This window comes from Microtus pennsylvanicus, chromosome 7 (genome assembly GCF_037038515.1).
Source record: "Microtus pennsylvanicus isolate mMicPen1 chromosome 7, mMicPen1.hap1, whole genome shotgun sequence".
NCBI classification, from domain to species: domain Eukaryota; kingdom Metazoa; phylum Chordata; class Mammalia; order Rodentia; family Cricetidae; genus Microtus; species Microtus pennsylvanicus.
In genome coordinates, this window is record NC_134585.1 from 34,024,712 (window position 1) to 34,051,007 (window position 26,296).

Below are 26,296 nucleotides of genomic sequence, written 5' to 3' on the forward strand. Positions count from 1 at the left end.
GTTGTAACTCTCCCGCTCTGGAACCAGGCGGACACTTTCCAGTCCTGGCTGACTCACTTGCAGGTGGTGTGACTGACTTTTCTAATCAGTTTTCCCGTGACTGAAATGGGCTTAGGATCTAGCTGAGAAGATTACTATGAGGGTGAAAAACAGACCTGGGTGATCAGGCTGTCTCACTTTGTGCAGATAGCCTCTGCCCGGGCTGATTCTGTGTGTGGATTTGCCTCTTTGTTGTTTCCAACACAGCACCACAGGGTGACTGAGTTATGAAGAAGTCAAGTTCATATCGCCTCATGATTCTGAAGGTCTGGGGTTGAGGGCCAGCACCTGGTGATGAGTTCTTACTGACAGAGTCCCAAGGGAGCAGAGGACATTACATGGTGAGAAACCAAAGCAGGAGTGTATCTCCTCTGGCCTCTCCACTGGGACCCCACCCCCAAACTTGACAGCCTTCTCTAACCCTAATCACCCTCAGAGTGTCCTGCCCCTGCAAACACCATTGTGTTCATACCCCCAATACCTGACAGTGTGATTAAATATCGGCTATTGTAACCTTTGGGGACTCTCATCCAAACCTGGCAGAGTGTTTCTATCTCAGGGAAGAAATGGGTAGGAAATAAACCTTCAACACACACACATACACGGGTGGGGGGGGGGTCACAAAGGCGGCAACAGAGACAGACAGACAACCGGCATCTTTCCTTTTTTTGTTTGTTTGTTTGTTTTTCGAGACAGGGTTACCCTGTGTAACAGTCCTAGCTGTCCTGGAACTTGCTCTGTAGACCAGGTTGGCTTCGAACTCACAGAGATCCACCTGCCTCTGCCTCCCAAGTCTTGGGATTAGAGGTATGCACCACCACCTCCAGGTAGCCCCCTTTCTTGTGCCAGGGATCAAACCCTGGCCATGTAGTCAGCCCTGTCCCCTGATCACTCAAGGGGAGGCCTAGACAGAGTGGTCCTAGGCTCTGGCTTTGGTGATTTGGTGTTGGGTCCTGAGACTCCACCAGATTAGGGTTCCTAGACTTCAAGTCAGCTTGAAGAACCCTTGGGTCCTTGGTGGGGTTCCAGGTTCTGTCCCAAATGCCTAGAACTGGGTGAGAAGGCAATGACTTGAACAGTCACTGTTAACCTCTTCCATACCAGGAGCTCAAGTTTCAGGAGAGAGGTTGCTCTAATACTTGTTCCTCAGATGGGCTCTGGGGATTTATTATTTTTCAAGGTCTCATTATGTAGCCCAGGATAGCCTTGAACTCTTGATCTTCCTGTCTCAGCCACCTAAGTGCTGGAATTAAAGGTATATAGCACTATACTTCATGATAATAAACTCAAGGGGTCTTTCAAATATAAAAACTTAAGTAACGCTTGGAGGGGTCCCAGTTTCCTTGGTGTAAAAACATAAGATCCATTGTTTCTTACTCTTCCTACAGCCCTACCCACCCCCAGACCCAAGACATTGGTTTTCATTATCTTGATATCAATCAGCTGGCAGCTGCCACTGGTGAGGACTGCCCGTGCTGATGTTGTAACAGCATTCGTTATTTGAAAACAGCAGTGGGCAGGAAGAGCCCACCAGGTCTAAGTGGTCCTACCCCCCCCCAAGCCCCTTTTCTATCCCTCTTTGTCAATCACATGCTCCCCATGCCCACTGTACATCTTCTAGTCACTGCAGGCACCGAATTAGCATGGACATTAACCCGTGTTCACAAAATGTGTGTGTGTGTATAGGCAGGTGTGTACAGAGAACCTTACAGCTCACACAGGCTCAAGAAACCTACATGCTTGGGCTGGAGAGATGTCTCGGCCATTAAAGGCTAGGCTCACAACCATACACATTCACTGTCCGTTACAGGTGAATCCTGTTTCCAAAGCGGGCCACTACGGTAACTCACCATGGATGTCCTAAAATTGTTCAGCCTGTCTTTTCTCAGCTGCCCACCTATGCCCTGTAGTCTTCACCCAGGGTCCTAGCCTGGCGGGGCTCTGCTCTGTCATAACTGCCTTCTCGCCTTTTCTTGGCCCCAGGTGAAAGCAGAGGCTTTGTGAAGAGGGCTTCTCTTTGTTTTGTGCTGGGGTCAATGATGGTTCCAGGCATGGTGGCTTGGTGTCTACGTCTCCCTGACTTATTTGGTGATATGGCCAGACGGGGAGACTGTCCGCGGTGCTCTTCCGTGGTGCTCGTCCACGGTGCTGCTAGTACCAAGTATTTATGTGTACCTTCCCCTCTGAGCTTGCTGTTTTCTCCCCAGACTTGCTGGTTTCCACCGGGTCTGCCCAGCAAACCCTCATGCACCATCTAAAGCAGGTGTCCTGTTGCTTGCTGCCTACTCCTCAGCTGTGGCACGCTCGCCTGAAGTTGTCTTAATCTTAGGAACCCTCAGGGCCAGTAAGTAAACAAACTGGAAAGATTGAGGAGGAAGTAAGCGAGGTGTCCAAGGATGATCCCCAGATGAGGAATCCATGGAAGGCCAGGGAGGGAGGCTGAGGGGGTGCAATGCCCCTTCTGTGCCACTGACTGCCTTTCCCTCTCTCCGGCCGTGCCACTTTGCTAGCAAGGGCAGGATATTAATACCACAGTCCCTACATAAGCTCCCACGACCCCAGAGTCCCAGGTCTGGGTCGTGGGAGCTTATGTAGGGACTGTAGTATTACTGGTGGTATTATGTAGGGACTGTAGTATTACTGGTAGTAGGGACTGTAGTATTACTGGTAGTAGGGACTGTAGTATTACTGGTAGTAGGGACTGTAGTATTACTGGTGGTATTATGTAGGGACTGTAGTATTACTGGTAGTATTATGTAGGGACTGTAGTATTACTCCATCCCTCTGCCCCATCTGGATCCCTTTACTGGGTATCTCTATGGCTTCAGGAGGCTGGGTGGAAGGGACGTGCAGGATCCCTTGGGCTCCACTGCACCCTCTGACCCAGATCTTACCTCTGACCTGATGACCTCTGTACTTACCTTCACTGAGTCTGAGGTCTGCCTGTGACTGGGCAGGGCCAGCCCTAGCAGGATCCACAGCCGGCATCCCACTCCCCAAGAAAACCAAGGGCTCTAAATCTGCTAGGTTCCCTGTGCTCAACACCTTCACCTAGAACTCAGGAGGGGCACAATGGTGACATAGCTGTCCTCAGCTGCCTAATGCTATGAGGAGCACTGGATAAGGGTTTGTTTTGCTTTTATTCTGGGGCCTCTTGCATACTAGGTAATTGTTTTACTGTCTAGCTACATCCCCAACCCTCTTAGTCTTTATTTTGAGATATCCTACTAAGTTATCCAGGTCAGACTAAAACTCAGAATCCTCCTGCCTCAGCATCTGGGATGACAGACCTCTACTGCCAGGCTTAGCTTGGAAGAACTGTTTCTTACAAAGCCTTTAACAGTGAGCCAGGCAGAAGGAAGCAACTCATAAATTGTCGCTGTCACCCACAGCCCAAGACAAAGCAGACAGTATGGAGTGGGGGCACCCAGGAGACCTGGGTTCTGGACCCAGCTGCAAACTGCAGAGGTCGTTAGGTCCTGGAAGGCCCCTGCCTACCTCTCCCTCCCAGCTTCAGCGTGCACGGGTCTTATTTGTTGGCCTTGGGGCTTTTTCGTTTTTAAATTTTAAATAAACAAGGGCTATATGAACACCCTAATATTCGGGGCACATTTTGAAACAGCTCAGAAATCCCCACATCCCCTTGTGAGTCAGTCCTAGGAGCAGTAAGCAGAACTGTCGCCTGCTACAAGAAAAAAATTCTGCAAAATAACAGCTGGGCAGCCCTGTGTCTCCAGGGATTTGAGATGGAGACTCTAAAATATTAGTGACCCAAGGGCCCCAGAGACCACTGGAGGGAGCACAAAATGCTGCAAAGGACCTCATGTCCCTCTGTCGCCTGTGAGGAAGTCCCACAAGGCTTTGACTTTTTCCCCGTAAATGCGATTCGAAACTCGTTGGGAAAGATCACTTTCCAAGTGTGTTTCTTTTGCTATTTTGGTGGCTCAAGCACGTGCTGGATCAACCGAGCCTCCACCCAATGACCAGGGACACCCAAGGGACGCCGGCTCAGGCTCCTGGCGCCAGCAGCTGCGGCAAATACAGGGTTGGGAACTGCTGGGACAGCGACAGGGGCTATGAGCAGGTCTAGCTGGGACTGCACGACCCAGCAGCTTCTCCCAGCCCGGAGGACCCGCGGGACTTTCGGAAAGCGCTTTCCTTCCCCACGCCGGATCTGACTCAAAAAGAGGAGCTGGCTCAAACCGAAAGAATAATTCGGTTAGCCAAGGCCACCGATATTTCTCTGGGGCCCAAATAATTGCCAGGTAGGAGCTCCAGGGCGGGAGCGTCGCGGGCCCCTCGGGTGTCGCTGAAAGCCCCAAGCCCCATACAGTTCCTCTTTCCGCCCCAAAAGGGAGTAGGAAGGGCGGGGGGCACAAAGGGCTGATCAAGGGGACTTTGCATTCTGCGGTCCTGGGCCATCCAGAACAGTCTTTCCCTTCGCTGGAGGCCCGAGGAATGGGGCATCTGGAAAGGGATAAGGGCTCCTTCTATCGTGCCATTCCCTCACCAATTTCAAGCAACCCTGTAGGGGGACTCTCTTCCTAGCTTGCAGCATCCCCAACACTCAGGCGGGTATAGTGAAGGCTTTTCGAAAGCCTGATATTGGCGTTCGTGGGGGTGGTGGCGGTGTCTCTGTTACTCTTGGTTGTTGATGGTTCCTTTTATAGGAAATACCTGAAGTCAACCTGAAAAGAACCAGTGTTTATTCATCATGTCCGCCCCAAGACCCTGGAATCTGTTTCAGGCCCTTTGGCTTGGTGGCACATGTCTTCTGACCATCGTTCAGGCCCTCACTCAGAGGTCCCAATTAACCAACTTTTTACTAATCTCATATTCAAGCAGCATTTATTATTCTAACCTATTTCTCATAGGTTGAACTTCCCGGGACTGGGTGCTGGCAGGAAGGGATCTCTCGGGCTCCCCTCAAGAACCTAACTGAAGGTCACCTGTGTGGATCCTGGTCTCTACAGAGCTGGCTTCTGCTGCAGGAAGTTCCTTGCTTTCGAGGGGTATCCAAGGCTTTGCAGAGTCAGCAATTCTCTGACTTGGGCCCCTGCCGGCTTCAAGTTCATCTTGACCTGGAGACAGGTGTGTGAGAGAGATGCTGCTGGCTCATCTCCCTGGCTACCCAGGACACCTGGCTGGGGCCTGCTGTACCACCGCCTGGGCCTGGCTGCTATCTCAGCACAAAGTTTACCCGGTAAGCAAGATCTGTCTTGAACTCCTAGGTAGGCAGGCACAGGGCTGCTGTCTCCCGGAAGAGTCCTACAGGCACACACAGTGGCAGAGACACGGTGTTGTATGCAGGGTGTGTGTGCCCGACAGACATGAGGATGAGCACACGCAGTGGCTCATGGCTACACGGAGTCAGATGAGCCTCTGAACAGAATACACTTGTCTGTATCCTCATCCTGGGCTCTAGGTAGGGAAGACTGGCTGGGCATAGCCCTTGATCTATCCAAGACTGGTGTGCCCTCTGCCGTCACTTGGAGCGGCCCCTATGACTTGCACGAAAGTGTGATAGGCAGTTTGGGGGTGGGGAGACACCTTTAACCCCAAGGGCGGAGCGAGTCTTTGACTCCAGGAGACAACTGGGAACATCTTCCCTTTCAGACACTGAATGATGACTTGAAGGCAGGACAGGAAGCAGAGGTGGCTTTGCATTGTGGTGGCAGGCGCTGGGAAGCCCCTGGGGTCTGGTGCATGAAAAGGAGTCTGTCAGTGAGGGATAGCAAGGATGCTGCTGTAGAGCTTGGACCGAAGAACTGGCGTGGTGGGGTCCCTCAGCCCCTTAAAACCCTGGGTCAGCGGCGGGGAGGTACAGGCTCACAGGCACTGGTAGGTGGATGCATGCGCTAATGAGTTGGACTCCCTCGGTGAGGGAGGGCATTCTTCCTTTTTGCTGAGCAGTCGATCTCAGGTTCATTGTCGGCTGTCAATGGGAAGCAGGGACATAAGGGCTGACTCAGAATACCAGGCTGGGCTGTCCAGCCAGGAAAGCCATGGTGAGCTGAGCAGGAGACCCCTTCCCGCTTCCCATGAGGCTCCATCCCGGGATCCCTAAGATCCAAGAACTCCTGGCAGGAGAAGCCTCCAGGGTTCAAAATTCTGAATTGGCAACTGAATCCATAGGGTTTCCCTCCGAACAGTCTGCTACCCTTTTTGTAGGAACGGAGACTGAGATGAGCCACACTGTCGATGCGTGGCTGAGCGTGCTTCGCTTTTCCTTGAGCGCCACAGAGGTTGGATAGGGGCCCCCTGGAAACTCGTGCCCCTCAGGCTAGAGCATGCAGCAGCTCCCATCTCTAGCCCTGGGGATCTCCAAGCATTCAGTAAATGCAGAGAACACCGCTTCTGATTTCCGAACAGTTTTCTTCCTGTGGTCAGCCCTGCTTACCGAGACCTCGGTTGTTAATCAGAACATGCACCCAGATGTACACAGGGTGCAGGGGGTTCTGGGGAATTCACTTTTCTGGGTAAGGCAGGGTTAACTGGAAGCCTGCGTTCTTGGGCTCTATTGAAAGCTTTTCTACAAATGATGGGCATTTCCCCAGCTTAGTATTTTGAAAGCTTCTACCACTTTCTAAATATGTGACCTTGGTCAAGTTACCTAACCTCAATAACCTCAGTTTCCTTATCCGTCGAATGTGTGCACAGTGCTGACTCTCGAGGTTGTAACAGGAAGGAGCCATGCTTAGCCTGCAGTTCGCTTCAGAAGCAGCCAGTACCACACTGTTTCCACGCCGGCAGTGGGTCCTTGGAACCGAAGGGCCATCTGCTCCAATGGATATCCTCCCAGGGAGACAACATTCTCCTTCCTCAGAAAAGTCAGTGTAATCTCTGTGCCATCCGAGCCAAGGACCCTGTGTCTGGAGCCTATGTGTTTTCTGTGTTTGGCACTTCCCCTGGGGGAGAATCAGTTGGTGAAGGGCACTGGGCCCTGTCTCCCTGGCATTCAGCCTCTCTTGCAGGATTCCCCACCTGCCCTCTTAACACACAGGACTCAGCTTCCCACGGAGGGCACCCCCAGTCCCTAGCAAGGCAGAGAGGACACATGATCTGAGGAGAAAGCTGGGCAGGCTCTGGATTCTGGGCAAATGTAGGAGACTAGAGGGGCCTGGACTTGAGTCTCAGCCTGATACACCCAGGGAGCTGTTTTCTTTTCTCCTTCCTTCCTTCCTTCCTTCCTTCCTTCCTTCCTTCCTTCCTTCCTTCCTTTCTTCTCCTTCCTTTCTTCTTTCCTTCCTCCTCCCCTCCCTCCTTCCCTCCCTTACTTCTTTCCTCCCTGTCCTTTTCTTCCTCTCTCTCCCTCCCTCCTTCCTTCCTTCCTTCTTTCCTTTCTTCTCCTTCCTTCCTTCCTTCCTTCCTTCCTTCCTTCCTTCCTTCCTTCCTTCCTTCTCCTTCCTTCTCTCCTTCCTTCCTTCCCTTCCTTCCTTCTTTCCTCTCTCATTGCTTCTTTCTTTTTCTCCTTTATTTTTCTTTTTGAGATGGTGGTTTGCTGTGCTGCCCAGGCTCATCTTAAATTCCTAAGCTTAAGTATTTCTCCTTCTCAGCTTCCTAGTAAGGTTGCACTCCATCTAGGCTCAGGGAGCTTTTCCTGTCTAGTCCCTGGATTGACCTAGGTTGGAAGACTAAAAGGCTGCTCTCAAGTGGGGATCTCGGGAGACATCAAGTTAGAGATGGTTGTAAGCTTCTATGTGGGTGATGGGAATCACCAGGTTCCTGATGGCTGTGATGGGGGAGGAGGCAGCCATAGACGGGGAGTGTGATGCTCAGACGCCTAGCCTGGACATGGGCACCCATCCGGCACGTGTACACACCTGCTAGGTCATAGTCAGAAGCACAGTCTACCCTTCAGCAAAAGGGTACCAAGGCCTGTCCTTCAACGCTCCAGGCCTCTAGTTATTTATCTAATGGAAATATAGTTGAAATACTGAAATACACTGTCAGGAGAGACTCAGACCCCCTCAAGGCAGCAAATCCATGGAAGTTCAAATCCCTTCGAGGGCACCGCATATGTACATTCTGTGTACTTGTCTAAAAAGTGTTTTTGTGTGAGTATAAGGTGTGTGTGTGTGTGTGTGTGTGTGCAGCGGTCAAAGGACACTCTGGTGCCAGTCCTGGTCTTCTCCCTTGATTGAGACATCCTCATCAATGATGCACAGGTTAGGCTAGCTGGCACCTATTGCTGTTGCTGTTTCTGCTTCCAATCTTGCCATAGGTGCACCTAGGGATCACAGATGTGTGCCCTGCCACATCCAACTTGATTGTGGGCTCTGAGAACGCAAACTCAGGTCCTCACAGTGCATGAGGTCCTAGTCAGGGTGGCTAATGGCTGTGTTGAAACACCATGGCCAAAAGCAACTTGGGGGGCGGGGAAGGGTTTATTTGGCTAACGTATTCTTAGCCACCATCCATTGAGAAAAGTCAACGCAGGAACTCAAAGTGGGTAGGAACCTGGGAGCAGGAGCTGGTGCAGAGACTGTGGAGGGGTACTGCTTACTGGCTTGCTCAGCCTGCTTCCTTATAGAACCCAGGACTATCAGTCCTGGGGTGGCCCCACCCATTATGAGCCAGACCCTCCTCTATCAATCACTAATTAAGAAAATGCCCTACTGAGAGAAAGATTCCTTTCCCCTCTCTTGCCCCGACCACCTGTGCTGGGTGAGGGAGCTGACCCTCCCTATTGCCAGCTGCGGCGCTCAGGAAAGTGAATCCTGTACCTCGCCTGGGCAGCACAGTCGTGAAGACCCAGGGCTTCAGGATCGCTATGACACAGGGCAGCAAGGCAATGTCCAGGAAGTGTTCCAATGGTGTCACAGAGGCAGGGGCAGAGTCAGATCAGCGATTGTCTGCAATGAACCACCACACGTAAAGATGTATGGATAAAGGGGTTACTGCGTGACTCTACTGTCTCACACTACAGCTTCCGTGCCGAGGTTTTCCCTTTCTCCCTCCCCCCACTTTTCTCTTACATTTTATTTTGTTTTTTGGGGGAGGGGCGTGGCAGGGGTAGAGGGCAGATGCGAGGGCACAGGAGATGGGCGGGGTTGGGATGCATGATGGGAAAGACACAAAGAATAAATAAAAAGAAAGCTTAAAAAAAAGAAAGAAAGAAAAGAAAACGCCTTACAGGCTTGCTTGCCTACAGCTGGATCTGATGGAGGCATTCTCAACTGAGGCTCCCTCCTCTCAGATGACTCTAGCTTGTATCAAGTTGACGTAAAACTAGCCAGCCATGTGGCAAGTGCTAACCCACTGAGCCATCTCCCTAGCCCACATCCTGTCTATTGTAAACCATCTTCAGAGGGTTTATTATACCTAGTGCAATGTCAATGCTCTGGAAAACCATTCTATAAAAGTTCTTTTGAATGTTTTGTCCGCATGTATGCCTGTGCACCATGTGCGTACGGTGTCTGCAGAGGCCAGAAGAGTGCACTGGGTTTCCTGGAACCATAATGAGTCCCAGAAAGTTGTGAGCCACTGCGTGGGTGCTGGGAACCAAGCCCAGGTCCTCTGCATGAGCAGCCAGGGCTCTTAACCACTGAGAGAGCTCTCCAGCCTGCAAATCATTCACATACTTCATTGACTATGGGAAAGTGACAAGAAGAGAACCTGTGCGGTGGCAGTAGTTTTGCTTTTCTAGAATATTCTGTATATGCAGGTGATTAACTGCAGGTCTAGATGCTCAGGTTACAGAGGGTTGATTCTCCTGAGCCCTCTGGATTAAAGTGAGCACGCTATGAGAGCTTCGTGTGGGGGTGAGGCTCAGCATCAGCCTCCCGCCTCTTCCCCTGCTGTTGAGTCTTTCAGTGGTTAAGTTATATTTCTGTCGTGCATATCTGACTGAGAGATAAAACTGATCAATTTCCTCTGTGCACCTCCCAAGCAATGGCAAGGGTCTTAAAAGCTCAGCTCCTATTACCTCCTCCCCTGTCTATACATTGTCATCTAATACTGTGTTTCAATTTGATTTTACCATAGTAAATTATTTAGTATCACTGTTGATAAAAATCAATGACTTTTCACACTTAAACATTGTCGGCTGTTTTGTTAAGTGTGGCTGGCTGTCGTTTACCCCAAGCTAGAGATGACGGCATCTTCCATCCCACAGGCAGTATGACCTTGGTACTGCCCGTGAAGACCGAGTCTAATTCTTCTCCAGCATCTGGGCTAACCATAGTGACTTGTTTGAGTCAGCGGATGTGGTGGAAGGGGCACTGTGTCACTTCTGAGGCTGTGTGGCTGTCCCTGATTTCTTAGAACTCTCGTTTTGGACACTCCCGGGGCACAGGCCATTTGCCACTAGTCTCCATTAAGCGTGGTCTTTCAGATCCAAGTTCAGGCGCTAGGCTTGTAGATGAAGAAGCCTCCATATACTTCCAGACCTCAGCAACTCAAGACTGCAGCAGAGGTTCCAAACATTGGAAGACAAAGTTCAGCCTCCCCTGGCATAGCTTGGGAGATTTCCTGACCCACGGATGCTGAGACTACAATAAGATGTTCGAATGCCAGGCACGATGTAATCCCTGTGTTCGGGAGACTGAGGCAGGACAGGAAGAGCTGGAGGCCAGTCTGGGCCACATCATGAGTTCCCATGGAGTTTGAGCAACATAGAGAAGTGATTAAGTCAGGCAGGGGGAACACACGCCTGCAATCCCAGCATAATAACAAAAGTAACAATAATACATTTAATTCATTTAAGTAAAAGATAAAATCATTGGTCTTTTACTTGATTAACTTTGGGGTGATTTGTGGCAGGAAAAGATAACTGGGGACGTGCACCGTTGCACATTTTCTGAGTCTGGTTTCCTTCTTACAGTAGCAGAAGCCACAGCCATTTTTTTTTTTTATTGAGACTCTTGAATGATAGATCTTGTTTTTGTCGGGAGGTATCTTTTCCCCCCTTCCTTCTTTTATTTGTCTCTGGTGCTTGAGATAGACCTTTCTATGTAGCCTAGGCTGGCCTTAAACTCACCACCCTCTTGCCTTAGTCTCCCGTTTGAGAATTGCAAGTATAGACTGTGGCTAGCCTTCCTAATTTTTTTTTAAGTTAAAATAAATGTTTTGTTTTGTTTTCAATTTTTGAGACCAGGGTTTTATGCAGCCGAGGGCTAGCCTTAAACTCACTATGTAGCCAGGGATGATGCTGAAGCCCTTGTGGGGGTCTCCGCAAATGCCAAGACTGGCAGAAAACCGATTTAAGGGAGGCAAGAAGGAAACCCAGTTCTGTCTAACTTAACTGGTGATGGGTCAAGCTTCTAGAATGACACCAGGAAGTTTATTTTAGCCTTAATACACACACACACACACACACACACACCTGGATGTGATGGTGCTCACTTTTAATCCCAGCACTCATGAGGCAGAGAGGCTGTAGGATCTCTGTCAGCTCGAGGCCAGCCTGATCTATACTATGTAGATCTATACTATGTAGATCAGGCTGGCCTTGAGCACAGCCAGGACTACCTAAAGGAACCCTGTTAAAAAACAAACGAGCAAACAAAATCTTATTTACTGTTTTATGGCTTCTAGTACTATGCAAAGCTGTTTCCAATAAGTCTAATTATTTCTCAGGCTATAGTTTGGTCCCCACCTGTTCCCCACTGGTTCATGCACTAAAGACATGCTTCCAGGGTGGCACCGTTAGGAGGTTTTGGTGCATCTAAAAGCTGGTCCTATTGGAAAGGCTTTAGGTCACTCCTAGCTCTGCTATGGTGGATGCGGTGTCTAAGGATTCATGGTTGAGGCAATGGCCAACAAGAGGTTTGGCAATGGGCAAAGGCCAGCAGTTCTTTTGGTTCACAAAGTGACCGATGTTGGGGAAAGCACACGGAAGCTGTAGCAGAAGGTAGTCCAGGACCTGCGAGACTGTAGCTCTTGCTTCTACCTAGAATGAATGCTTTCAACTTATCTTATGTGAAAAATAAATGGGAATTAAAAAAATTTCATTCTTCCAGCTTATTCTATGCAAGCACTGCCAATCCCAACAGGCAGGAATGCGGCCCCAGGCGTGACTGTGTTTCTGTGACTTGGCACGTGCTTTCTCTTCTTCCCAGAATACCTTTCTTTTGTTTTCTCTTGTTGAGACCCTAAATCTCCTTCAGGGCTCAATTTTATACCCGTTCCACCCCTAAACTTCCAGCACCTGTCTTAGTCACCGATCTGTTACTGTGAAGATGTCGACACCACGACCATGGCAACTTATAAAGAAAGCATTTAATTGAGGGCTTGCTTACACTTGCTTACAATTGTGGAGGGCGAGTCTACTATGACCATCGTGGAGGGGAGCGTGCAGCAGGCAGGCCTGGTGCAGGAACAGTAGCTGAGCGCTTAGATCTTATCTACAAGTCAGAGACAGAAGGAGAGAGAGAGAGAGAGAGAGAGAGAAGAGAGAGAGAGAGAGAGAGAGAGAGAGAGAGAGAGAGAGAGAACACATGCTAACTGCAATGATGCGGCGTGGGGTGTGGTTTAAAGCCTTCAAGCCCACCCCCAGGGACACACCTCCTTCAGCGTGGCTACGCTTTCTCTAACAGGGCCACACCTCCCAAACCTTCCCCAAATAACTTAGCGGTGAACTGGGGACCAAGCATCAAACCTATGAGCCTGTGGGGGCTGCCTCGTTCAAGCCACCAAACCACCCATTCCCTGGACATAACAACCCTCGTGGCCCTCAGTGTGATCATTTTGTAGTACTTACCTAAATGCCAAGACTTACCTGAGTGGTAATGGATGATAACTGAGTTTTCCTTAATCTTTGGTTACTCAGAATTAAGACAACATTTGGGGCACAGTAGGTGCTTTATAAGTCTCTCTCTCTCTCTCTCTCTCTCTCTCTCTCTCTCTCTCTCTCTCTCACTGGGGTGGTGGGAAGGGGAACACCTACATAGCCTCACAAACAGTTGGCTACTTTTTTAAAATAAGGATTAATTTTTAATTTTACACATATGAATGTTTTGCTTGCATGCATGTCTGTGTACTGTGTCCTTGGTACCCAGGGAGGCCAGAAGAGGGTGCTGGGTCTCCTGGAACTGGAGTTACAGATGGTAGTGAGCTGCCCTAGGGGTGCTGAGAACCGAACCCGGGTCCTTTGCCCTGCTGAGCCTTTCTCTAGCCCTGCGGCTGGCTACTGTGTCAGCAAGCTCTGGTCTACCCCTTTTGGACCCTACTGCCAGTAACAGCTGACTGACACATGCCTGGGGACTTCAGCTATTGACTCGGAGGACTCAGTGGCCCCCCAGAGTTGTTAGAATGCTCATGGGACAAGTTGAGCTGGTGACCGAGACTGTGTGCCTGGGAACCTTTCGAATCTTGGTGACAGGATTTCCCACACTCCCTCTTGTCTCCACCAGGGGCAGTGCTAACCAAGCTGTTCATGGGCTCCCCTGAGCTCATTCAGAAGTTTCAGGATGGAACGAAGTAAATCTAGGTAGATTTAGATTACGTGTCCTTTGAAAATCCAAGCGACGGCACTTTCTGTCTGTGCACACAGATATATAACAGCCACCCCAGTTCTTCGGGGTACTTCTCCAGTCCTACACTCAAGAGAAGCCCACTCCTGACTTTTACATCTAAACTTTGTATGAATGGAAGTGTGTGCGTGTGTGTGTGTGCGTGTGCGTGCGTGCAGTCATGTGTGCATGAATATTCTGGATCTTTCCTGACATCTACCTCAGAGTCTTGAGGTGATAAACAGTGTTTTGTACAGCAATCCCTTGATCTCTATGGAGACTAATTCTAGGACCCCTGCGGATGCCCAAATCATGGTGTTCAACAACGGCCATCGCTTACAGCTTATTTTTCTTTTTGAAATAAAATCTCCCGTAGCCCAAGCTGGCCTCAGACCTGGTGTGTAGCTCAGGATGCTCTTGGACACAGCCTCCTGTGTCCGCTTCCCTAGGCCTGGGTTCACGGGTACATGCCATCACGTCTGGTTTATGCATGGCTAGGGGTAGAAGCCAGGGCTTTGTGCATGCTAGCCCAGAACTTGACCAGTGGACTCCTATCCCTAGCCCTAGTTCTTAACCTCAACCTACGTATGTTAATGTTCAACCTATGTATGCACGCTGGAGGAGAAAGGTAAACTCACACCATCTGCAATTGCTTTGGAACACCCAGTGCTATGTAAATGCTATGCAAGTACCTGTTACACTGTATTGTTTAGGGAACAATGACAGGTCTGTATGTTTTCTCGGAAGGTGAAATTTCTCTCCCCTTTTGAGACAAGGCCAGGTTGACCTTGCACTCATGATTCCCCTGCCTCTGTCTGAGATTACAGGCATGCACCGCCATGCCAAGGCTGCAGATGGGCAGATTTTACATTTGTAGTGTGTGCCAGGGTGTTGCTCCAGTGCACGTATGATATCCAGAAGATAACTTGTGAGAGATGGCTCTCTTCTTCCGTCTTGTGAGTGCCGGGATTAGATTCAAGTCAGCAGGCATGGTTGCAAACACCTTTACCCTCCCAATCTCTTGATCGGTCACCAGATGGGCAAAGAGGCTATGATACCGCCCTGCTTGCACCTGGCAAACCTTGCTATTCACTTCTATGTCCATGACTGGTTGTTCAAGGAGCTAGCATTCTGGCACTGCAGACTTCCACCATCTCATGTAACAATGTAGGGGTCCTAGGATGCTGATGGCTGAGCCCAATGGAGTCCCAGTTTGTGCAGGGCTCCTGCCTCTGCTAGACCACAGGATAGCCTGGGCCCCCAATCAGTCTGCAGCTTGCTCACCAGTTCAGCTCCTTCTCAGAAAAGGAGATCTCTTTGAGGGGGTCCACACAAGAGCACTTGGCAATGAAAGAGACCGGACAAGTTGAGGGCTGACTGCCACCAGGAGGCTCTATGAGGTGACAAGCTGGCTCTGGGTAGGAGGAGTGTCTCGGGAGCTTCAGGGTGACTGGAAGATGTGTAGAAGCCTCAGAAGGTGCTCTGGCAATTTCTGGCCTCATGCCGGGCTTGTAGGTTCACAGGGCCTCAGTGAATTCTGCAATACTGACTCTCGCCAGCAGAGGGCGCCCCAGTCCCTGCCGCAGTTCTTTAGGGTGGCTTGTTTACCTTGTAGCACAGAGGTTGTCCTGACCTGGGAGCACTCCTTTCCAGGCACCAGCTTTGCTGGAATGGGGGCACATAGGGAGCCCTGGGAGGCCTCCAGTGGGCACTCAGGTGGCCTATCAGTTGCTATTTGTAAAACTCCTACTGTGTGTCAACCCAGTCATCTGAATACCCACAAAGAGCCAGTGAGGAACTACTAAAGAAGGCACAGCCACACAGCAGAAGTCTTTCTTTAGGACAGGGTCAGATGTAGCCCAAGCTATCCTCAAACTTACTATGTGTCCAAGGAAGACTTTGAACTCAGTTTTTTTTTTTAATCAGTCTGTGTGAACGCACACAATGTATGTGTATGGGTGTGTGGGTCAGAGGACAATCTGTGGACTTGGTCCTCTCCTTCTACCTTGGTGTGGGTTCTGGAGATTGAGCTCAGGTTGGCAGGGTCATGCGGCAAGCAAGCACCTTTACCCACCGAGCCATCTTCCAGGAACTGTTTATGCTCCTTGTGCCTCCGTTTCCCCTTCTGTGAAATGGGAGTGGTTCCAGATAGACCCTTTCTGAGGACTTCCCCCCAAGAACTGTCAACTTAGCCCAGTATTGGACTTAGAAGAGCAATGTTTGGGAGAGTGTTCTCTGTCCTTCCGTTCACAGGGATTATGGCTAGGCCCCTGGCTACACGAGACAGCCCGAAAAGAAGAAGAACATGCATTTCTTACGAGTACGTATTCGCCGTACGAAACAATGACTTCATCCCTCCATTTTCACACACACTTGTAACATGCTTTAATCATATCTAACTCCCATTGCCTTCTGTCCTCTAGTTCCCTCTAGCTGTGCATGGTGGCTCATACCTATGATCCCAGATCTTTGGAGCCCGAGGCAGGAAGATTGCTGTGAATTCCAAACCCGCCTGGGATCAAGGACTGAAATCTGTCTCAGATCAACACAAGTCCACCCGCAAAGAGTCCCTTGTGCTTTCAAGTCTCCCTTCCTTCCTTTGCCACTGCCAGGGATCGAACCCAGGACCTCATGCATGCTGGGCAAGCCCTGTATCACCGAGCTACATCTCCTACCAGTATGTGCCTTACCTTTTAAAATTTTGCATTCTGTATAGGAGGGAACACTGGTGACATTTGTCCGTCTGAGCCTGGCCTATTACACACCACATAATCTCTAGTTCTGACCTGCACGTGACATAACTCCATTCTTTGTAGTGTATGGGTAACACTACACTGCACTGCACGCATTGCCCTCATTGGTTGCCGGATGGGCACCTCGGCTGATTGCACAACTGAGTTGGAACGAAGAGTTAGTGGGCACCTCCGTGGTAAAGTACAAGAATTTAGTATGGATGTAAAGTTTTATGATACCTGGAGCCTCCCAGAAATAGAAATCCAGGTGGAGGAGGGGCATACAAGGACCCACCCCAAGCTGAGGGGTTCTTGGTAATTACGGCCTGCCGAGGGAGGGGGGGTCATCTTCACTCAGAGCGTGACTGCTGGAAAGCTGCCTGCGATCCAGCCAGTAACCTCACACTCAGATATATGTCTGCAGGCAAGCTTAGTTAAACTCAGCGGGTCATAAAAAAAGGTGCAGAAGTTGGAGAGGGACTTTTTTGGGAAGAAGAAAGGGTTCAGCCAGGTGGTGGTGGTGTGTGTCTTTAATCCCAGAGACAGGTAGGTCTCTGTGAGTTCGAGGCCAGCCTGATGTGCAGAGTGAGTTCCAGGACAGGCTCCAAAGCTACAGAGAAAGCCTGTCTCGGAAAACAATAACAACACAAAAATAAACTAAAAAAAGAAGAAGAAAGGTCCAGATGGGGTAGGAAGGGACAGAGAGGAACAGGGCGATGATGATGAAAATATATCATACGTGGGCTTACTGATCTTCCAGAGAACCCGAATCATAAGGGCTCACAACCGCCTGTAAGTCCTGCTCCAGGCCGATCCAAAGCTTCTGGCCTCTAAGGACACCCATGTTCAGGTGCGTGTATACAGTTCAGGTGTATGTATACAATATACATAATAAAAATAAAACTTAAGATTGAAAAATACACTTTATATGTGTATGAAATTGTCAAAGAATAAATAAAAATAGAAAAACGATGAGGACACAGGTCTGGGAATGCGGCTAAGTTGGTAGGGTGGCTTGCCCAGTAGGCATGAAGCCCTGGTGTATGCATGCATGTGTGTGCATGTATGTGTGTTATTTTTTAAATTACATGAATTGGTTTTTTGTGGGAGTGGATATGCGCATGCCGTGACACACGTGTGACGGTCAGAGGACAACTTGCGGCAGTCACTTCGTTCTATACACCACGTGGGCCCCTGGGATAGAATTTGGGTGGCCAGGCTAGGCAGCACACGTCTTTACCCAGAAGCCATCTCACCAGCCTCTCAGCCCCAGTTTAGACCCCCCCAGCATTGGAAAGCGGAGGCAGGAGGATTGTGAGTCTTAGGTTATTTTCAGCTATGTGGTGAGTTCAGGCAAGGCTAGGTCATACGGGAACTTGTTTCAAAAAAGACCCAGAGAAGGGGGAAGTCTGCATGTGTGTACGCTGGTTCGAAGTTGAGCCCAAGCGTGGCTATAATCACTAGTAGAGTGAAGGATACTGGGGCAAAGTGAGTGTGAACAAATGGTGATGAGCTGGGCGGGGCCTAGCAAGAGCGGTGTGTTCAGGTTCTCCCCCGCCCTGAGGTCAGTGGTAAGCATAGTGTGAGGGGCTCAGGGGTGGCTTCGTGGGAGAAAGGTGGGGTAAAGAGAGGGACCTTCCTGTTTCTGCTACTTCCCAAATGTAGGGAGCCTGTGTAGAACGGATGTCCTGCACCCCATCAGTGGAGTATGTGGGTGTCTGGGCTTGCCTGTCTTTTCCACCTGCGGGCTGCTGGCCTGAGCAGCCTACAGGTCCTCCCCGTGGGGCCACACCACCTGCCTACAGGTGTACGACTAACTCAGTGGTTTTCTATAAGGTCTAAAGTTCCAGAGCAGGTCCCTTGATAAGGTGCCACACACACCTGTGGTAGGGGAATGCAGTTTATCAAGAAGGAGTTTTTGGTTCCAGCCCTGGGCGGCCACTCAATACCGCTGGATAGGTGAAGTCCAGCGAGGGAGGAGCAACCAGCACTGCCCAGGGACTGGTCTGCCTGCCAGGAGCCCGAGCCTCTCAGACTGGGTCAGTCAGAGCTTTGGGTCAACTACAGCTCTTAGGATCCACAGGCCTCCGACCCCAAGGCATTTGGTCTTGCTCTTGCGCAGCTGGCTCTGGGCTTGGCAGAAGTAATACAGCCATTGCCGAGACAAAGGGCACTCAGTAAGGGCGGGGCAGGAAGGAGAAAAGTCCAGGGGCTACAGCGATGTCCGAGGTAACCAGGGCTAGACTGATGTCCCCCACCTTCCTCTCGCCACTTCGTCTTACTTAGGCACAGCTGACTGGAAGAGGTCCCGAGACCACTAGTTCCCTGTTTTATAACGTGGGAACACCAGAGCTAAAGACGAGGGAGGGATCTGTCTAAGGTAACACAGCGGGCACAACTTGGGTCTCCAACTCTCCATCTCCCTCCTCAGAAGAGGACAGTGCCATTTCAGGTGCCCCAGGAACCTGCTGAGGACTATTCATCTACCCAGTTTTCTTTCCTTTCTCTCTTTATTGTTTTTTGAGACAGCTCTTCTCTCTCTAGCCCTGGCCGTTCTGAAACTCGCTCTCTACATCAGACTGGCCTCAAACTCCCAGAGCTGTGCCTGCTTCTGCCTCCCCAGTGCTGGGATTAAAAGTGCCACCACCTTTAATTTAAAGGATTAAATAGTGCCCCTACCTCCTGGCACTATTCATTTCTGTAAGGGTCCAAAGAAGCCACTGATTGTGGCCTTGATCTGGAGTCTCAAGAAGGACTTAGGCAGCTGCTGCTGCTGTTGGGGGCAGCAGGGGTGCAGGGTATTTATAAGCTTCCAAACCGTCCTTGCCACCGGGCAGGCTCAACGGCACAGGTCTCGGGATTTAGCTCATTCAGTTTAACCTGCTGTGCACCTTCTATATGTGGGGTTGCCATGGTGAGCCATGCCGGCTACATACTCCTTGAAACTTCTGATGTCCACATCTCACCCCAGGCCAGGGACACCCAGAGTTCTTGCAGGGGGCTGGGGGTGAGCCCAGATGTTTATTAACAGGCTGTGGGCAGTTCTCATTCACAAGCAAGGGCTGATTAGAAGGCAGAGAGGAAGAACTCTATGCTGCAGCCACACTCACAGTCCCCGCTTCCTTTTCTCAGGCCAGCCTCCTGCAGTAGGTCTACTGTGAGCTGGGAGACATCATGGGGAAAGTCCCGGATATCGTCATGCGTGACAGCATCTAATTAATCATCAACCCTGTAACGTGATCTCCAGCCTATAAAAGGGGAACCTTTAGAGTCTTGTAAACCTGACCACTGGCCTTCACAGACATCTCCAGACACAAGGACTTGTCTCTCAGGAGGAGCCCAAGCAAATGGGTGCCCGCCTCAGCCCTGAGGCCAGTAAGTAGACTTCCTGTATGCCTTGAGCTGGTTTCTGGAGGCTGGACCACAGGGAGTACAGATGGGAGGTCTGGAAAGGGGAGAACTGAGACCTTGAGGTCATTGCCAGCTAGAGGAGGTTTCTGCCAAGGTCTGGTGTGCATGAGGCAGTGACTTTCCGGGCTTCCCAGGAACCAAGGAGAGGTTGGGTGACTCAGATCCAAGATGGTTGCAGAGATAAACACCCCTCCTTCCCCACCCACTATCTGTAACCAGTGTTCATCTAAGACTTGGCTACAAAGAGAGAAACAGGACTGGGGTGGGAAGACGAGTAGAATTTAGAGGGCTGAAGGTAGAAGATGAGGGATTTCAGCTTTGCCAAATTAGAGATGGCCCAGGGGCAAGTCATTTTGATGCTGGGTCCTTGGTTTTTATCCTCTGAAGGTTGGGGATAATGCCACCCACCCTGATGGCCTTTAAGGCTCCAAATATCTAAGTCTAAATAGTAATGAGATAGGAAGTTTCTCTAAGACACTTACTTGTACCTGTGGTCACAGTGTCCCTTAGTGGAAGGACGTGGGTGAGTGGGCAGGAGATAGCATTCCAGCTCTTAGCACAGAGTCTGGGACCAGGCAACCTGGAGATGCACAAGCAGAACCCTGCTTAGGGCCCCATGGCGAGCACCCAAGGCTCACTCACAGTGGATGGATGGCCACACCCTGAGCCACTTCTGTGTGGCAGCTGTGTTTGGATTCAAGGCAGGGCACCAATGCTGAAAGGGATGTCATGTAACAGGTGCAGGTGTGTGTGTGTGTGTGTGTGTGAGCGCAGCCAAGTCCACAGTCTCCTTGGTGCTGGGAAAATTAGAAGGGACCTTTCCCGAGACTCTCTCCCCTCTCCCACAAGCTCTGAGTGCTTCTATACAGGATGCAGAGAGTAGAACAGGAGGCTGCAAAGGGCTGAGTGGGTGCCTGGCACCCCAAAAGCCTTGGTGGTTGGAGGGGTGGTGATGAAGATGCTGACAGTGGGAGGCCATCATGGGCTGACCCTAAGGACACGACTTGTGTGTCTCAAACTTCCTAGCGGTCTAGGTTCAGGCCAGCAATGCCCCTTCCCTACAGCACTGGGGAACCCAAAGGCGGAGTCATCGAAGAGGGTCCTCCACTTAACTCTGTTCCGGGGAGCCTCAGGATCTGACCTGAAAATGGGGCTCAGCCCAAAAACAGCAACCCAACCCTCAGTGGACAGTGCTCTGGACATTGTGCCAGCCCTGCCAGCTGGAACAGACCCAATTAGAGAGTCGTATTTAGCTTGTGCCCACCTCTGCCTCTCCCCAATCAGACAGTGGGATCTATCAGTTTGCTTAGTCAACGGGTGGGAGGATCCCTGCAAGGCTCTGCTGTCGGAACAGGGCAGAATGGAGACGGTGTTCACCCCTTTAGTGCCACTGTGACCCAGCTCTAAAGTCAGGAAGCAAATCTCGTTGTAAAGGAAAGGTGGGGCTCCTATCGGGGACAAAGTCCTGAGGCCTTTGATAGACTCGCTGGGTGAGGGTGGCTTTCATCCCTACTCAGCCTGGGCCATTCTCAGTGATTAACCCACACAAGCCATCCGAGAGAGTGAGTGTAGAAGAGACCAAGCCTCAAGAGGCCCCTTGTCGCTTGCCTGCTGTGACTCCTCCTGAGGGCCACACTCAGGGAGTTGCCCAGAGGCTACTGAAGGTAGGGATACAAGGCCTGAGCATGCAGTTGAGAGAAGGTGGTTCAAGAGGCTCTGGCCACCCAGCGACCTGGGGAGGCAGCGGTGGGATCCCTCAGTTTCTCCTGTAACATAGGACATGAGAACGTAACTCTCAGAGGCCACTGAGGAGTCTCCTGCATTGCAGTGCAGCTTTGCCCACTCAAACTGGCATCCAGGCCAAGGTTTCCTTTCCTGGGGTGCCAAGGGACCCTTGCATCTCCCAGAGGGCATTCCTAGGGCAGCCCCCTTCCTCACGAACGGACACTCCGCCAGCCAGATTCTCCTGCTTCTCCTCTAGAAAACAGATGGGGCAGTGAACTGACTTTCTCCCTCTCTCTCTCTCTCTCTCTCTCTCTCTCTCTCTCTCTCTCTCTCTCTCTCTCTCTCTCTGTGTGTGTGTGTGTGTCTGTCTGTCTGTCTGTCTGTCTGTCTCCCTCTCTCCCAGAACAGATCTCCCAGTCTTCTATCCTCCTGGGGATGGGGGATGGCTAGGTGAACACCCTGCCCACAGCCAGGGAGGACTGGCCACCATTTAGAGATGAGCAGTTCAAAGTTCTCAGACCCAGAGAGGATGCGAGTCCTTTCCACCGAGGCTGCAGTGGATGAGGCTGAAGGTCCCACTTAGCTCTATTTCTGCTCTTGTGATGGACCAGGGTTGTTGCTTGGGGCTCTCTGGAAAGTACATCTGGCTTCTCCAGCAGCAGGGTGGCAGGGGACTGTTTCCAGCATCCACTTGGTAAGGTCCCTTACCAAGCTTATCCCTGGTCTTCTCTTGAGTCCCTCACATGAATGGTGGCTGTGACCCACCTGAGTGACGGGGCGGGCTCTGGTGGCAGCATCAGAAGCCCTCAGTCCTATGTCTGGCTCTGCAAGCAGACCTGTGGTCTGTAAGCGGAACAGGAGACAATCGGCTGGTGGGGGATGGGGACTCTCCTGGACCTGGCTCAAGTTCAGACTGAGTTCATCTTTCTTTTTCAGCCAACAGTCAGCTGACTTCCTCTCTTCACCCCCACTAAAAGAGGCAAGGCAGGTCTCTGGGATCAGATCAGCTCCTGCTCTCTTGAAGCCAGGGCTGGGAAGAGGGGCTGCCCCACAGGGACCTTTCCCTCCTGACTGCCAAGTACCTTAGTATAAGAAGTTCCTTGGTTCTGAAGCCCATGTCTGGCCTTGGCTGATCCTAGGCATCTCCGCAGACCCTTCTCAACTTGTTCCCCTGTCCTGTGGGAAACTACTGTGTTCCCTCTTCCCCCAGGACCAGGAAGTCACCTTGCGGGGTGAAGGAGACATTGATACAGCTCACCTGTGGGGAAAGGAGGTTAGAGAAACAGAGAGGAAGGCACGGCCATGGTGGGCCACCTGCCAGGGCGTGCACAAGTCAGCAAGCCAGCTCCGCTCCTCCAGGCTAGGTGCGTGAGAATCCGTGAGTGTTACATCTCATCTAGGGGCTGGTGAAAGGGCTCAGCAAGAAAAGGTGCTTGCCGACAAGCTGAACATCTGTAGTTCAACCCCCCCGACCCTACAGGGTGGAAGGAGAGAACTGATTTCTGCAAGTTGCTCTCTGACCTCCACCCATGCATACGTCCTGGCACCCAATAAAGAAGTAAGTGTTACAAAATAAATTAAAAAATAAAAACAACCAAAACCAATAAGCCTCAACTGGGCAGTGGTGGCGCATGCCTTTAATCCCAGCACTTGGGAGGCAGATGCAGGTGGATCTCCGTGAGTTTGAGGCCAGCCTGGTCTACAAGAGCAAGTGCCGGGACAGCCAGGACTGTTATCCAGAGAAACCCTGTCTTGAAAAACCAAAATCCAGCCAACCAAACAACCAAACAACAAGACCCAATAAACCTCATCTAAGTTCATATGCCTAACTGTCTGGTTTCATTTTGTTTAATAATAGTTCCTTGTCTATATAGCCCAGGCTGGCCTGGCCTGGAACCCCTTATATAGCCCAGGCAGGCCTGGAACTTGCCTATACCTTCCCAGCGCTGGAATTACGGCACCACCACACCAAGAAGCTGCTTTTTCTGTTCAATCTCAGTAATAACCATAGTTCAGGGCTGAGTTTAGACAAGGTTTAGATAGAGGTTCTTTTAATTTTCATGCCAGGCAGAAGAAACGGCTGAAGCTAGGGACAGACCCAGGCAGGTAGAGTGGGCTGCCCTTTGGGCTTTTAGTAGATCCTTGAGGTTTGCCGGGTGAGGCTTGAGGTCGTTTGGGGTGTGGAGGTGGTTCCACGGAACTTGGGGCCGTTGAAGTGGTCCTCAGTAGGAGGCCTGGTTAGCCTAGGGTGCTGGTCGTTATTTGGGGAGCCAGGAGATTAGAATGGGCCCTCGCTGACAGGCTATCTGTTCTGCCCCACAGACGCTGAGGTGCCCAGAGAGGCCCTTAGTTTCCACGGGAATGCCACCGGCGCGCAGGTGCATCTGGATGACCTGCGGAGCACAGCTCACAGGCGCTCTACGTTCCACGATGGCATCGTGTTCAGCCAGCGGCCAGTGTGGCCCGGTGAGCGTGTTGCGCTGCGCGTGCTGCGACAAGAGAAAGGCTGGTGCGGTGGCCTCCGCGTAGGCTTCACGCGCCTTGACCCTGCAAACGTGGCCGCGCCCTGCTTGCCGCCTTTCGTGTGCCCGGACTTGGAGGAACAGAGCCCCACGTGGGCAGCACTGCTTCCAGAGGGCTTCGTTCGTGCGGGGAATGTCGTCTGTTTCTGGGTGAACCGAAGAGGCTGGCTCTATGCCAAGGTCAACGCTGGCCGCCCCCTCGTGCTGCGCAAAGACGTACTGGTCCAGGGCGCCCCGCTCTGGGCGGTGATGGATGTGTACGGGACCACGAAAGCCATTGAGCTGCTGGGTGAGACAATCCTTGTGGTTTCGGAGTGTGTGGTGTGGCGACAGAATTCCGGGTGGCTTCATGAACCTGTCTAGAAACCCTGAAGGAATTGTTCATTCCTTCATGCTCAGTATGCTATCAGCCCATGGCCTAGTGTAAGGATGGGCATGGGAGACTCTAACTGGGCACAAGCTTTGTCCTAAACGATGATAAGATATGACCAGTGCCCTAAATAACGTTAGAAGGCTGGTTGCTTTTCACAAAGGAGAGAGCATTTGGACGCGGCTTTGCGCTTAAGTAGAAGTTCACCCCTATACAAGTGAAAAAGAAAGGAAAAAAACAAAGAAAGATGTGAGAGTTCTCAGTTGGGTTCCTAACACGACAGGGAGATTAGCAGTGAGGAAGGGAGTGGCTGCTGAAGGGTAGGGTGCATGCACGCATGCGTGCCTGTGGATTTCTGGAGCTGCTGTGCTGACCCTGAACCTCTCTTTCTGCCTTAGATCCTAAAGCCAACGCCTGGATCATCAGCGGGGAGGCTATGCCAGAGCCTGAAGGTGAGCACTCATCCCCGGATCCCAGCACCGAGTGGAGTGGCTGGGAAATCTGGTTGTTCAAAGCCATCTTTCTAGGTACCACAGAGAGGCTTCCCACAGTTTACTGATGGCTAGAGATCCAGAAACAAGGGGATGTTTCTGCCTTTTAGCTCATTCCCAAATTAGGAGAGTATATTCCTTTGTCTGAAACAGCCTCGGGTGGCCGAATCTGGACTCAGGTTCACTCAATACTGTTTCAAATGCTGGGATTGAAGCCTAGTTTAATCCTATTTTTTCTTCTTTCTTTCTTTCTTTCTTTCTTTCTTTCTTTCTTCCTTTCTTTTTTTTTTTTTTGTATTTTGTTTGTTTGTTTTGAGACAAAGTTTCTTTGTGTAGCCCTGACTGTCCTAGAACCAGCTCTGTAGACTAGGCTGGCCTGGAACTCACAGAGATCCTCCTGTTTCTGCCTCCCAAGTGCTGGGATTAAAGGTGTGCACCACCACCTCCTGGCTATCACTACTGTTTTTATTCAATGCTGGAAATCAAACCCAGGGTTTTGTGCATAAGCACTCTACCAACTGAACCACATCCCCAGCCGTTTGTGTGTGTGTGCGTGCGTGTGTGCGTACATGATTGTTCATGTGTGTGTGTACATGTTTGTGCATGTGTGTGTACACATTGGTCTGTTATGCATGTGTGTGTGGAGTTCAGAGGTAGATCTCAGGTGTTTTCCTCCAGTGTTCTCCACCTTGGTTTTTGACACAGGTTCTCTCACTGATTGGCTAGATTGGCTGGACAGCAAGTCCCTGGACTTCTTTGGTCTCTGCTTTCCCAACATGTGCCTGACATTTCACGTGGCTTCTGGGGATTCAACCCAGACCAAGCAGGCACTTTACCAACTGAGTCATTGCTCTAGCTAACCACTGTGCTTTCCTGCCCTGTGGACTACCTACTGTGGATCAGTAGGTAGGTGGACTACCCTGTATGTGTGCCTGACCCACGCTGTCTCCTTTTCCAGTTGCATCAGGAGAGGAGTGTGTCATCTGCTTCCACAACACCGCTAACACCCGCCTCATGCCCTGTGGCCACTCACACTTCTGCAGCTCCTGTGCCTGGCACATCTTCAAAGACACGGCCAGGTGCCCCATGTGCCGCTGGCAGATCGAGGAGGTGGCTGTGGAATCTTCACTGAAGACTGGAGAAGGCTCCTGAAGAGAGAGTTTCCTAGAGTGGGCAGTAGATGGGACTTGGCTCTGAGACAGGCCCCTGTGAAAGGAAAAAACCTCTGTCTGGACATGGGTCAGCAAACACGGTCATAGGCCACCACGCCTAATCTTGGGTCAGCAAGCCTTGTTACCCACGAGGGAGACTCAGTGACTCTTTCCCCAGACGGAAGTTTGGGAGAGGTTGATATGGCAAAGAGAAATCTCTCCGGCCACTTTGGGAAGTCCCCAGTGTAGCAGGGGCAGCCTGAGCCCTGATGTTACAGCTGAGGACATGAAAGGATGGAACGATCTGTGTCTGGCAGAAGTACCAGAAGTGGGGACGTGTATCATGGTGATTTCCCTGCTGGTTTGTGATACAGCAAAATAAAGTTTCTTTTTGTGTTGTT

The 26,296-nt window shown here is 50.9% G+C and overlaps 1 protein-coding gene across 2 annotated transcripts; it reads left to right on the top strand.

The window, feature by feature from the left end:
• The first annotated feature begins 4,277 nt into the window (after positions 1–4,277).
• On the top strand, positions 4,278–26,296 carry Neurl3 (neuralized E3 ubiquitin protein ligase 3). Of its 2 annotated transcripts, XM_075980477.1 has the most exons (6): positions 4,278–4,304; positions 5,013–5,242; positions 19,358–19,600; positions 23,684–24,172; positions 24,652–24,705; positions 25,703–26,296. In XM_075980477.1, the coding sequence occupies exons 3-6, from the start codon at positions 19,573–19,575 to the stop codon at positions 25,894–25,896; spliced, it is 765 nt and encodes a 254-aa protein (XP_075836592.1). In that variant the 5' UTR covers positions 4,278–4,304; positions 5,013–5,242; positions 19,358–19,572; the 3' UTR covers positions 25,897–26,296. The 2 variants fall into 2 exon arrangements, with proteins under 2 accessions (XP_075836592.1, XP_075836594.1); XM_075980479.1 differs by lacking the exons at positions 4,278–4,304; positions 5,013–5,242 and adding an exon at positions 16,154–16,170.